The 13,874-nt window shown below is 36.4% G+C and overlaps 1 protein-coding gene across 1 annotated transcript; it reads right to left on the bottom strand.

The window, feature by feature from the left end:
* Positions 1-1,491: 1,491 nt before the first annotated feature.
* LOC113093142 (papilin-like) lies at positions 1,492-5,956 on the bottom strand. The gene is made up of 4 exons (XM_026258991.1): positions 5,861-5,956; positions 3,603-3,653; positions 3,299-3,490; positions 1,492-3,209 (listed from the first exon to the last, which is right to left on the bottom strand). Exons 2-4 carry the CDS (start codon positions 3,643-3,645, stop codon positions 1,492-1,494), a joined length of 1,953 nt encoding a protein of 650 aa, XP_026114776.1. The 5' UTR covers positions 3,646-3,653; positions 5,861-5,956.
* Between the last annotated feature and the right edge of the window lie 7,918 nt (positions 5,957-13,874).

Genomic DNA, 13,874 nt, shown 5'->3' with positions numbered 1-13,874 from the left:
GTCAGTTCTTCGTCAGTGGTATCATCAGTGACATTTACAGTTATTTCTTCTAAGGTGGATCCAGCTATAGTTTTTGTGGTTGATCGTGTCACAGTTGGTTGATCAGTAACTCCTGAAGTTGATGGTTCGGTTTCCTCTATGGAATCTTCCTCTGATGAATCATTTGTAAACGGTGTTGGTTCGTTTGAGACACTTGTTGATATTTCTGATGTGAATGCAGTTGTCAGTTCTTCATCAGTAGTATCATCAGTGACATTTACAGTTATTTCTTCTAAGGTGGATCCAGCTATAGTTTTTGTGGTTGATTGTGTCACAGTTGGTTGATCTGTAACTCCTGAAGTTGATGGTTCGGTTTCCTCTGTGGAATCTTCCTCTGATGAATCATTTGTAAATGGTGTTGGTTCGTTTGAGACACTTGTTGATATTTCTGATGTGAATGCAGTTGTCAGTTCTTCATCAGTAGTATCATCAGTGACATTTACAGTTATTTCTTCTAAGGTGGATCCAGCTATAGTTTTTGTGGTTGATTGTGTCACAGTTGGTTGATCTGTAACTCCTGAAGTTGATGGTTCGGTTTCCTCTGTGGAATCTTCCTCTGATGAATCATTTGTAAATGGTGTTGGTTCGTTTGAGACACTAGTAGATATTTCTGATGTGAATGTGGTTGTCAGTTCTTCATCAGTGGTATCATCAGTGACATTTACAGTTATTTCTTCTAAGGTGGATCCAGCTATAGTTTTTGTGGTTGATCGTGTCACAGTTGGTTGATCAGTAACTCCTGAAGTTGATGGTTCAGTTTCCTCTGTGGAATCTTCCTCTGATGAATCATTTGTAAATGGTGTTGGTTCGTTTGAGACACTTGTTGATATTTCTGATGTGAATGCAGTTGTCAGTTCTTCATCAGTAGTATCATCAGTGACATTTACAGTTATTTCTTCTAAGGTGGATCCAGCTATAGTTTTTGTGGTTGATTGTGTCACAGTTGGTTGATCTGTAACTCCTGAAGTTGATGGTTCGGTTTCCTCTGTGGAATCTTCCTCTGATGAATCATTTGTAAATGGTGTTGGTTCGTTTGAGACACTAGTAGATATTTCTGATGTGAATGTGGTTGTCAGTTCTTCATCAGTGGTATCATCAGTGACATTTACAGTTATTTCTTCTAAGGTGGATCCAGCTATAGTTTTTGTGGTTGATTGTGTCGCAGTTGGTTGATCTGTAACTCCTGAAGTTGATGGTTCAGTTTCCTCTGTGGAATCTTCCTCTGATGAATCATTTGTAAATGGTGTTGGTTCGTTTGAGACACTTGTTGATATTTCTGATGTGAATGCAGTTGTCAGTTCTTCATCAGTAGTATCATCAGTGACATTTACAGTTATTTCTTCTAAGGTGGATCCAGCTATAGTTTTTGTGGTTGATTGTGTCACAGTTGGTTGATCTGTAACTCCTGAAGTTGATGGTTCGGTTTCCTCTGTGGAATCTTCCTCTGATGAATCATTTGTAAATGGTGTTGGTTTCGTTTGAGACACTTGTTGATATTTCTGATGTGAATGCAGTTGTCAGTTCTTCATCAGTAGTATCATCAGTGACATTTACAGTTATTTCTTCTAAGGTGGATCCAGCTATAGTTTTTGTGGTTGATTGTGTTGCAGTTGGTTGATCTGTAACTCCTGAAGTTGATGGTTCAGTTTCCTCTGTGGAATCTTCCTCTGATGAATCATTTGTAAATGGTGTTGGTTCGTTTGAGACACTTGTAGATATTTCTGATGTGAATGCGGTTGTCAGTTCTTCATCAGTAGTATCATCAGTGACATTTACAGTTATTTCTTCTAAGGTGGATCCAGCTATAGTTTTTGTGGTTGATTGTGTTGCAGTTGGTTGATCAGTAACTCCTGAAGTTGATGGTTCAGTTTCCTCTGTGGAATCTTCCTCTGATGAATCATTTGTAAATGGTGTTGGTTCGTTTGAGACACTAGTAGATATTTCTGATGTGAATGCAGTTGTCAGTTCTTCATCAGTAGTATAATCAGTGACATTTACAGTTATTTCTTCTAAGGTGGATCCAGCTATAGTTTGTGTGGTTGATTGTGTCACAGTTGGTTGATCAGTAACTCCTGGAGTTGATGGTTCAGTTTCCTCTGTGGAATCTTCCTCTGATGAATCATTTGTAAATGGTGTTGGTTCGTTTGAGACACTTGTAGATATTTCTGATGTGAATGCGGTTGTCAGTTCTTCATCAGTAGTATCATCAGTGACATTTACAGTTATTTCGTCTAAGGTGGATCCAGCTATAGTTTTTGTGGTTGACTGTGTTGCAGTTGGTTGATCAGTAACTCCTGAAGTTGATGGTTCAGTTTCCTCTGTGGAATCTTCCTCTGATGAATCATTTGTAAATGGTGTTGGTTCGTTTGAGACACTTGTAGATATTTCTGATGTGAATGCGGTTGTCAGTTCTTCATCAGTAGTATCATCAGTGACATTTACAGTTATTTCTTCTAAGGTGGATCCAGTTATAGTTTGTGTGGTTGATTGTGTCACAGTTGGTTGATCAGTAACTCCTGAAGTTGATGGTTCAGTTTCCTCTGTTGAATCTTCCTCTGATGAATCATTTGTAAACGGTGTTGGTTCGTTTGAGACACTTGTAGATATTTCTGATGTGAATGCAGTTGTCAGTTCTTCATCAGTAGTATCATCAGTGACATTTACAGTTATTTCTTCTAAGGTGGATCCAGTTATAGTTTGTGTGGTTGATTGTGTCACAGTTGGTTGATCAGTAACTCCTGAAGTTGATGGTTCAGTTTCCTCTGTTGAATCTTCCTCTGATGAATCATTTGTAAACGGTGTTGGTTCGTTTGAGACACTTGTAGATATTTCTGATGTGAATGCAGTTGTCAGTTCTTCGTCAGTGGTATCATCAGTGACATTTACAGTTATTTCTTCTAAGGTGGATCCAGCTACAGTTCTTGTAGTTGGTTGTGTTGTAGTCGATTGATCTGTAACTCCTGAAGTTGATGGTTCCATTTCCTCTGTTGTTGATTCATCTGTAACGTTTGTGGATGGGTCCTCTTTGAAATCTATTGGTAATTCATCAGTAAATGCTGTTGTTCCTGCTGTAAATTTTGGTGCGTTGGTTGACTGATCTGTAGTATTAATGGTAGAGTCATCCAGCAAAGATGTTGAAAATTCTGTCAGGTCACCGTTGGTTGATTCATCTGTAAACAATGTGAATTATTTTTTTATTTTTTTTTCCAGTAAATTCTTTTCTGGGAAGTTATTGTGCAATATGACAAAGTGAACTCACCTGTTAATCCGGTTATAGATTTCACAGTGCTGCTTGTAATTGATTCCATGGACATTTCTATGGCAAATCCATCAATCGTGTCTGCGGTAGAATCATTCGTAACATGAATAAGTGAATCTGTTGCGATGTCATCTGTTGAGTCTGTAGCTTCTGTAACATCAGTCACTGGCTGAGCTCTGATTGTAGTATGTGCTGTTAAAAAATTTTCAAACATTAGAACAAGTGCACAGAAGTGAATGAGTAAAAAACAGAGGGATCAACAATATGGCACTCTCAATATAAATGTGAAAAGACATGAACTAACCAGTTAACATAAAAACGGTCGTCATCAATATTGTTCTCCACATCCTGATAGCTGTAAGAATTGATCACATTTGAACATAACGTAAGATGAGAGATAAATGATCATAATACAGATTTCACATGGCTTGGTTTTCTTAAATGTCTTGCCCAGCCTTTCACAATTGTCTCTTAGAAACACCTCAGCTGTCTCCCATGTCTGACACACCTCGTCTAGGTCATGGAGCATTTGATTAATGAGCTGACGAGTTGAATGAGGTGTGTTAGATCAGATAAATATAAATAAGATAAATATCCTGCAAATAAGTGCTGTTCTTGAGTATGACTTAGTTATTGTGCGGTAGAGGTATGCTAGATGTCTAGAGTTCAGTGAGACCTCACAATCTGTCGGGTTTCATTCTGGGATTGGGTCAGATTTTAATGTTTAACTTTAAAATGAGTTTTTGTTTCAACTTATTTTGACGAGAGATTTTGAGCCATTTTGCTTCGATAAAGTCTTCTTTCAGACTAGAAAATACATCCAAAGTACACATTTCAGTGTTTTTATTACACTTCATCTGTTTGTGTGTGTAGGTTTCAATTACAGAAAATATCTTTAAAGGTTTTTTGAGTTTGTTTCTACACTTCAGCAGCACTTACACACACCAAACTTAGCAGTTTTATTCCTCTCTATATTCTGAAGGCTTATACTGAGGGGTTTGTTGATATATCATTTGTTGATTTATTCAAGATTTTATTTCTAAAAACATGGTTTAAATTTTTACAGTATTTTTGCAGTGATAAAAGATACAAAAATCCCCTCTGTAAAAAACACTTTTGACTGCTGTATGTAAATGCAATGAAACACGAATTTTGAACCTGGCTTTCTGAACCTTCAGGGGCCAGTTACATAAATTTAGCCTTTATTTAAAGATTGTGTCTTAAGAACAAGTCTGATCAAATCTAATTCTCCAATGACTAATTAAACTCATTTTTTTGGGGATTTTAAATATAAGTTTTCCAATGGAAGACAAATTAATATAACCATTATTATATTATATATTTTATTATATTACACTCTTAAAAATAAAGGTGCTTCACGATGCCATAGAAAAACCTATTAGTCTAAATGGTTCCATGAAGAACCTTTAACATCCGAAGAAACTTTGTGTTTCACAAAAGATTATTTGTGGCAAAATAAGGTTCTTCAGATTATAAAAAGGTAAGAATGAGATGGTTCTTTAAAGAACTTTTGACTGAACGGTTCTTTGTGGAACCAAAAATGAACCTTTAGAACCTTTTGCAGCACCTTTATTTTTAAGAGTGTAATTTTTCTTGATTGGCTGTTGATCTCTTTTTGTGGCATTGTTTTAGTCCTGCACTATATATATATATATATATATATATATATATATATATATATATATATATATATATCTTGTTAAGTTGGCAGCCATTAATCACCTCTGTGATGATTGTAGATCATAAAAAGCAGCAGTACTTTGACTGGGGTTATGTATACTGTTAAAGTTGTGTGGAAACATATAACAGCTACTTTTGTCCATTATCACAAATTAATTCAACTATTTTATGTTGTGACTGGAGATTTCATTTACTGAAAATGTATTTTTAACCTTTTTAATCATAGTTTCTCAGACTATGTATGCAAATCCCAACCACTGTCTTAGAAATGCTACAGATTATGTGAGTGTGTGTGTTTTAATTGACACTGTATGTACAAATATTGCAGATTCATAAGCTATTTATCATTCATAGACATCTTTAACTCAACTAAGCCAGTGACTGGTATTTATGGAAGTACATTTCCTCCTCTGAATATAAAATTACAAAGGTAATTGTGATTGTTGTTTTTTTTTTATCTCACAGTTTTATTTACATAAAACTGTTGTGAAATATACAATATTGCAACTCTGAGAAAAGAATCACTGTCGGGATATATAAACTCACAAAATTGAGAAAAAAGTTAGAATAGTGAGAAAATGTCACAATTGCAAGTTAAAAGAGTCACACTTACTTTATTTATTTAGTTGTGGAAGTGAACACCTATTCAAACATATTTTTAAATATATATATATATATATATATATATATATATATATATATATATATATATATATATATATATATATATATATATATATATATTTGATCCATCTTAAATTATTTGGGAAATAATCCCTGTTTTAGTAAAATATTATGTATTTAAAGGCATAAAAATGTTTAAATGAAAGTTTAAAGGGAAGAAAAGCTTATTAAACTCACCGAATTGGTCTGATTGCTTCAAGAAATGATGGAGTTGATTGTAGAGTCAAATACATGGGTTAAGCTGTAAGTCCCATGGCAAAGGTAAATGAAGGCTTGCATTACTAAAATTCACTGTTTTATTACCTCGCTTTGAGTCATGTGATGTGACTGAAGTATGTCATTAGTTCTATTGTCAGGAGGAGGAAGACCTTTTCAATTCATGTCTGTGAATCAGCATTCCAGAGTTTTAAGTTCTGCTAATTCATTCTTAAGGAGTTAAGAGGGTCCATTGTTAATACATTCCATTTCCAACCAAACTGGTCTGAGATCTTACCAGGGTTTTCTTATGACATATCAAGGACTAGATGAGGAGAAGGAAATATCACAGAAAAATTATTTTAACAAATATTTCTTAAGTTATTTTCTGCATATATATATATATATATATATATATATATATATATATATATATATATATATATATATATATATATAATCATTAATAATATGGCCTCTTCTTAACAAGATATTATTATCTTATTATAATTATTCCAAATTCATAACGAAATTCAAACAGTGCATACAGTTCTTGCGCTCTTTAACGCTGCAGGCGTGGACGTGAGTTAGTGTCAGTAGCACATGAATCATACTTTTATATTTACTTTACATTTAGTCATTTAGAAGACGTTTTTATCCAAAGCAACTTACAAATGAGGACAATAAAACAATCAAAATCAACAAAAGAGCAATGATGTATAAATGCTATAACAAGTCTCAGTTAGCTTAAATGCAGTACATGTAGCAAGGGCTTTTAAATAATGTAATAAATAAAAAGAAAACAGATAGAATAGAAAAAGAATAGAGCAAGCTAGTGTTAAGAGGTTTTTTGTTTTGTTTTTTATATAATTAGTGAGTGCCTAAGTTATAGGGTCAGTTAAAGATGGAAGAGATGTGTTTTAAGCCGATTCTTGAAGATGGCTAAGGACGCAGCTGCTCGGATTGAGTTGGGGAGGTCATTCCACCAGGAGGGAACATTTAATTTAAAAGTCTGTAAAAGTGACTTTGTGCTTCTTTGGGATGGCACAATCAAGCGACGTTCACTTACAGAACTTTTCTCTTTACTACTAGATTACATAATGAACATGAATTAACATAAAAAAGTTAGGCTATTTTATAAGAGAGCCTACAGTACAGCAGTTTCAATCTGCAGAAAACGTGTAAAGCGTGTAAACGTTGCAAGCAACATAATATACATTTACCTCAGAATAACCATAAGCTCATCAGTCAACTAGAAAAATAATTATAAAGAGGAGTATTTTGCTATATTTATGCGCTATTGCATCTTAATATTTTTACTTAACCTGTTGTCTATGATACAGATCCTCCTATAAAATTGCATTTTACTAATTAAGAAAAACAGACTGAAAGTGTGAAAGACATAGACTCTTAAAAATAAAAGTCATTAAAGGGGTCATATGAAGCGATTTGAAAATTTTCCTTTACAATCTTACATGTTACAATCTCTTGGTGCATGAAGAAGATCTGCAAAGTTGCAACTAGACTAAATTCCCAAATCCAAAGAGATATTCTTTATCAAAGATAAGACTCTGCCACGCCCCCAAAACACCTTGTTTAAACACTGCCCACATCTCTACATCACTGTGTGGGAAGATTTGCGTAACACTGCCCAAATGTTCACGCAAAGAAGGCGTGGTTTCATTAACAAAGTTAGTGTTGAAGCAGTCATTTCAGGGAGATGTGTGTGAAAAAGCACTTTATTTGTTCTTCCGAAAGTAGATTCATTTATGAATCTTTAAGATTACTTTCAACCAGAGATGTATAAAGTACTAGAGACCCATACTTGAGTAAAAGTACAAGTGCTCTATCAAAAAAGTGACTTGAGTAGAAGTTGAAGTGCTCTTTAAGCACCACACTTAAGTAGAAGTACTAAAGTATTCAACATTTTTTGTACTTAAGTATTGCAAGTAGTCTATTTTAAAATTTACTACTCAAGTACTGAAAGTAAAAGTAGAAGTATTGTGTTATGTAGCTATTAAAGAAAGTAGTCAAAAGTTTGAACATATTGTTTTTACTATTTCAAATGATTAACCTAAAGGACAATCACAATTCCTTTGACTGTAACTTCTTGTAAACAAAAAACGGTTACTAGGGTTATTTAGCCCAATTTGCAAAATGATGTCATTAATAACTTACCTTCATGTTGTTTCAAACCCGTAAGACATCAGAGGGTCATTTAGAATTTTTTGAAGCATCGAAAATACATTTTGGTCCAAAAATAGCAAAAACTACGACTTTATTCAGCATTGTGTTCTCTTCCGTGTTTGTTGTAAGACAGTTTGTGCAGTTTGTGATATCTGGTTCGCGAACGAATCATTCGATGTAACCGGATCTTTTTGAAACAGTCCACCAAATCGAATTGAATCGTTTTAAACAGTTCGCGTCTCCAATACGCATTAATCCACAGATGAATTAAGCTGTTAACTTTTTTAATGTGTCTGACACTCCCTCTGAGTTAAAACAAACCAATATCCCGGAGTAATTCATTGACTCAAACAGTACACTGACTGAACTGCTGTGAAGAGAGAACTGAAGATGAACACCGAGCCGAGCCAGATAATGACTCGTTCACGAGTCAAGAATCGTTTCTGTCAGACGCGTCTGATTCGTGAACCGATGAGCTGATGATACTGCGCATGTGTGATTTAGCGTGAAGCAAACCGACACACAGAGCGTCTGAACCGAACTGATTCTTTTGGTGATTGATTCTGAACTGATTCTGTGTTAATGTTATGAGCCCAGGTGCAGTAAACGCCAATGACATTGCATCGAGCGCAAAAGAATCGGTGAACTGTTTTCTTCAACTGGTTTATTGAATCGAACTGTCAGAAAGAACTAACGTTACTGGTCATCCGAGAACCGATGAAGTCAATTTCAAAGTCACCTTTATTTATATAGCGCTTTAAACAAAATACATTGCGTCAAAGCAACTGAACAACATTCATTAGGAAAACAGTGTCAATAATGCAAAATGATAGTTAAAGCAGTTCATCATTGAATTCAGTGATGTCATCTCTGTTCAGTTAAATAGTGTCTGTGCATTTATTTGCAATCAAGTGAATGATATCGCTGTAGATGAAGTGACCCCAACTAAGCAAGCTAGAGGCGACAGCGGCAAGGAACCGAAACTCCATTGGTGACAGAATGGAGAAAAAAACCTTGGGAGAAACCAGGCTCAGTTGGGGGCCAGTTCTCCTCTGACCAGACGAAACCAGTAGTTCAATTCCAGACTGCAGCAAAGTCAGATTGTGCAGAAGAATCATCTGTTTCCTGTGGTCTTGTCCTGGTGCTCCTCTGAGACAAGGTCTTTACAGGGGATCTGTATCTGGGGCTCTAGTTATCCTGGTCTCCGCTGTCTTTCAGGGCAATAAAGGTCCTTTCTAGGTGCTGATCCATCATCTGGTCTGGATACGTACTGGATCTGGGTGACTGCAGTGACCCTCTGATCTGGACACAGACTGGATCTGGTGGCCACGGTGACCTCGGAACAAGAGAGAAACAGACAAATATTAGCGTAGATGCCATTCTTCTAATGATGTAGCAACTACATAGGGTGTTATGGGAAGTGTTTCCAATTAATGCAGCCTAAAAATCCTTTAACGGATTTGGATATTAAAAAGCTTGTTAGTATTGTAACGATATCGGTCTCCATATTCATGGGGAAGAAGGAGGCGGGAACCGGCGCACAATCAAAAACATTTTAATAATCAAAATTAAACAAAACAGCGCGTCAGCCCCTCACGGCGACTGACGCGCACAAATAAAAAGCAAACACATAAAATAATATCCCAGGCCTGTTCCTCTCTCGTCCTTCATGGTCGTCGTTCCAGTTTTATATCCCTCAATCTCCTACGTGGGACTCGATACTGGCGGTGGGGCGCAGGTGTAGCTCATCTCCAATCGCTACACCCGGCCTCACTCCTCGTTCCCACGCCTCTCGGCCCCGCCCCACTCGCCACAAATATGTTATGTGTAAGCCAGGTTAAAGAGATGGGTCTTTAATCTAGATTTGAACTGCAAGAGTGTGTCTGCCTCCCGAACAATGTAAGGTAGGTTATTCCAGAGTTTAAGCGCCAAATAGGAAAAGGATCTGCCGCCCGCAGTTGATTTTGATATTCTAGGTATTATCAAATTGCCTGAGTTTTGAGAATGTAGCGGACGTAGAGGATTATAATGTAAAAGGAGCTCATTCAAACACTGAGGTGCTAAACCATTCAGGTCTTTATAAGTAATAAACAATATTTTAAAATCTATACGATTTGGAAGCACCTCTTTTAGGAGCTTAGATGGTATAGGGTCTAACATACATGTTGTTGGTTTAGATGATTTAACAAATTTATACAATTCTTCCTCTCCTATAGTAGAGAATGCATGGAACTGTTCCTCAGGGGGTCTATAATGCACTGTCTGATGTGATACTGTAGCTGACGGCTGAATGGTTGCAATTTTATCTCTAATAGTATCGATTTTAGAAGTAAAGTAGTTCATAAAGTCATAACTGCTGTGGTGTTGGGAAATGTCAACACTTGTTGAGGCTTTATTTTTCGTTAATTTAGCCACTGTATTGAATAAATATCTGGGGTTATGTTTGTTTTCTTCTAAAAGAGAAGAAAAGTAATCGGATTTAGCAGTTTTTAATGCTTTTCTGTAGGATATGTTACTTTCCCGCCAAGCAATACGAAATACCTCTAGTTTTGTTTTCCTCCAGCTGCGCTCCATTTTTCGGGCTGCTCTCTTTAGGGTGCGAGTATGCTCATTATACCATGGTGTCATATTGGTTTCCTTAACCTTCCTTAAACGTAAAGGAGCAACTGTATTTAAAATGCTAGAAAAGAGAGAGTCCGTAGTTTCTGTTGTTCTGAGGTTTTGGATATGCTAAGGAATTTGGATACATCAGGAAGATAACTTAAAAAGCAGTCTTTTGTGGTAAAAGTCATGGTTCTTCCATACTTGTAACAAGAAGTAGAATTTACAATTTTGGCTATATGAAGTTTGCACAGAACTAAATCATGATCTGAGATATCTCCACTTGGCTCCATAATTACAACACTATCAACATCAATTCTATCTGACAGTATTAAATCTAGAGTATGATTTCGACAATGAGTAGGTCCTGAAACGTGTTGTCTAACACCAATAGAGTTCAGAATGTCTATAAATGCTGATCCCAATGCATATTTTTCATTATCAACATGAATATTAAAATCATCAACTATTAAAACTTTATCTGCAGCCTAAACTAACTCGGATGTAAAATCACCAAACTCTTTAATAAAGTCTGTATGGTGCCCTGGTGGCCTGTATTCAGTAGCCAGTACAAACATAACAGGGGATTTATCATTAACATTTGTTTCTCTGGATAATGTTAAATGAAGCACCATTACTTCAAACGAGTTATACTTGAAGCCTGTCCTCCGAGAAATCCTGAAAACGTTGTTATAAATTGAAGCAACACCTCCACCTTTGCCTTTTAGACGCGGCTCATGTTTATAACAGTGATCTTGGGGGGTGGACTCATTTAAAATAATGTAATCATCAGGTAATCATCTATATTATGATCAGTGATCATATTATTAACAAAAAGTGTTTTCGTAGAAAGGGATCTGATATTCAGTAAGCCAAGCTTTATCATTTGTTTATCCATATTGCTTCTGTGTTTTATTTGTTGAACCTCAATTAAATTGTTAATCTTAACTTGGTTTGGAAGTTTTTTGTATTTTTTATAGTTCTGGGAACAGACACAGTCTATATAGTGTGATATCTAGGTGAAAGAGTCTCTATGTGCTGAGAATTAACTGACCTCTGTGACGTGAGGCAGCTAGCAGACGGTCAGTTTAGCCAGTCTGTCTGCTTCCTGACCTGGGCCCCAGTTAGTCAAGTATAAACACTAAGACTATTTGCCATATTTCTAGAGAGAAGAGTGGCGCCACCCCAGGAGGGATGAAGACCATCTCTTTTAAACAGGTCAGGTCTGCCCCAAAAGCTTGTCCAATTGTCTATGAAACCTATGTTATTCTGTGGGCACCACTTACACATCCAGGGGAGGGGAGGGGACCAGAGCATATTACAGTGTCTGACATCGTGCTTGCAAGTTCACACACCTCTTTAATGTTATTTTTAGTGATCTCCGACTGGCGAAGTCGAACATCATTAGTGCCGGCATGAATAACAATCTTACTGTATTTATGTTTAGCATTAGCCAGCACTTTTAAATTTGCCAAGATGTCAGGCGCTCTGGCTCCCGGTAAACATTTGACTATGGTGGCTGGTGTCTCTATATTCACGTTCCATACAATAGAATCACCAATAACTAGAGCACTTTCATCAGGTTTCTCAGTGGGTGCATCACTGAGTGGGGAGAACCTGTTTAATGTTTTGATCGGAACAGAAGAGCGGTGTTTTTACCCACGACTACGCTGCCTCACCGTCACCCAGTTGCTCTGCTGCAAGGGGCTCTGTTTCCGGAACCGAACAATGTACAGGAGTCCCTGAGCTAGACGCATCGAAAGCCGGATCTAGAGCCCTAACATTCTTACTGTACTCAATTAAAGTTTGGATGCGTGTCTCTAATTCTGAAATCTTCTCTGTTAGCTTAACTATTTCCCTGCATTTATCACATGTGAATCCCTCATCAGCGACAGAGATAGATAATGTACATGTGGCAAGAGGTGCAAGTAACAATAACAGGAGAATACATTACTCACCGTGCTTGATGAAATATTCTTACTGCGGTTGTTTGATGAACTTGTGAAAAACAGGAGCGAGAGAGAGTAGAGGAGAAAAGAAAAACAGCAATAGGTTCGAATGAAAACGCTAATGACAAGCTAACGAGTGCTAACGCTTTGCAGGTGTACTGCACTCACGGATATAAAATAAAAGTGAACGATCAAAGTTAATCTGATAAGATTGATCAATAATATCAGAAATATGGTGAGAATTAAGTTAACACTTTAAAAAACAGAGTGATAATAAGATAAAGATTCTAGAGAAAAAATAAAATAAAAACCGCTACACGGAGCTATGATTTGCTACAGGAAAATGTATGACAACATTTACAGATGCATTGAAGAGAAGCCCAAACTACTCTCAGTGACCAAGTGATGCTTATGATCCATGATATTGGTGCATATAATTAACAGGTATTTGTTACTGTATGTGGCAGGGGAGGTGTGGTTCAGCAAGGTCTGTGACAGGAGAGAGAGTGAAGAGACGAACGGTGGTATTGCCCCCCAGTGGTTTGAATTAAACGTATGCGCAGGTGGTGCGACTTTCTTTTTATTTTTGTTGACTAACAAATTTCCACGAGCCTCAGAAACGCCGACCCTGGTCTCCTTCCTTCTCCTACAAAAGAACATTATCACACTGTATATTTCAAGTGGGAAAAGACGTTTAGTTCCCATTTTAAGTGAACCTTAGTTCCCAGGTCATCTACAAGATGGATTAATGCTGATAAAGTCAAGAAAAGATCTGACATGAACATATGATAGTATGACTGTAATGTTAAAATGTAAAAAAAAGAATTATGAATAAAAAATAACTTTATAACAAAATAATAATAATAATTAATAGTTATTATATGATGCAGTCACACATGTAGCAATAATTGTTAGTTCTGTTTATTGATTCAAGGTTAGCATCATCTGAGGTCCTCTGAGGGTCAGCATCATCTCTTCTCAGGTGTTCTGGATCCAGACTGGAGCTTGTGTAAATCCTAGTTATCACGGGATGTAAATCCTGTGGCAAAACATAGAAACAAAATAGAGACATCATTAGCATAGCTGCTGATCCAACAAAGTAAAATTAGTTTAACCCAAGCTAATGAATAAAAATGCACATTTGATCAGATGCAACTACACTCACAATTTAAGAGATACATTATTCGAATGCTTGGCGAAAGAGATGTGTTTTTAATCTAGATTTAAACAGAGAGAGTGTGTCTGAACCCCGAACATTA

The sequence above is a fragment of the Carassius auratus genome, unplaced genomic scaffold (assembly GCF_003368295.1).
Source record: "Carassius auratus strain Wakin unplaced genomic scaffold, ASM336829v1 scaf_tig00214896, whole genome shotgun sequence".
NCBI classification, from domain to species: domain Eukaryota; kingdom Metazoa; phylum Chordata; class Actinopteri; order Cypriniformes; family Cyprinidae; genus Carassius; species Carassius auratus.
This window is presented reverse-complemented; position numbering and strand designations above follow the sequence as displayed.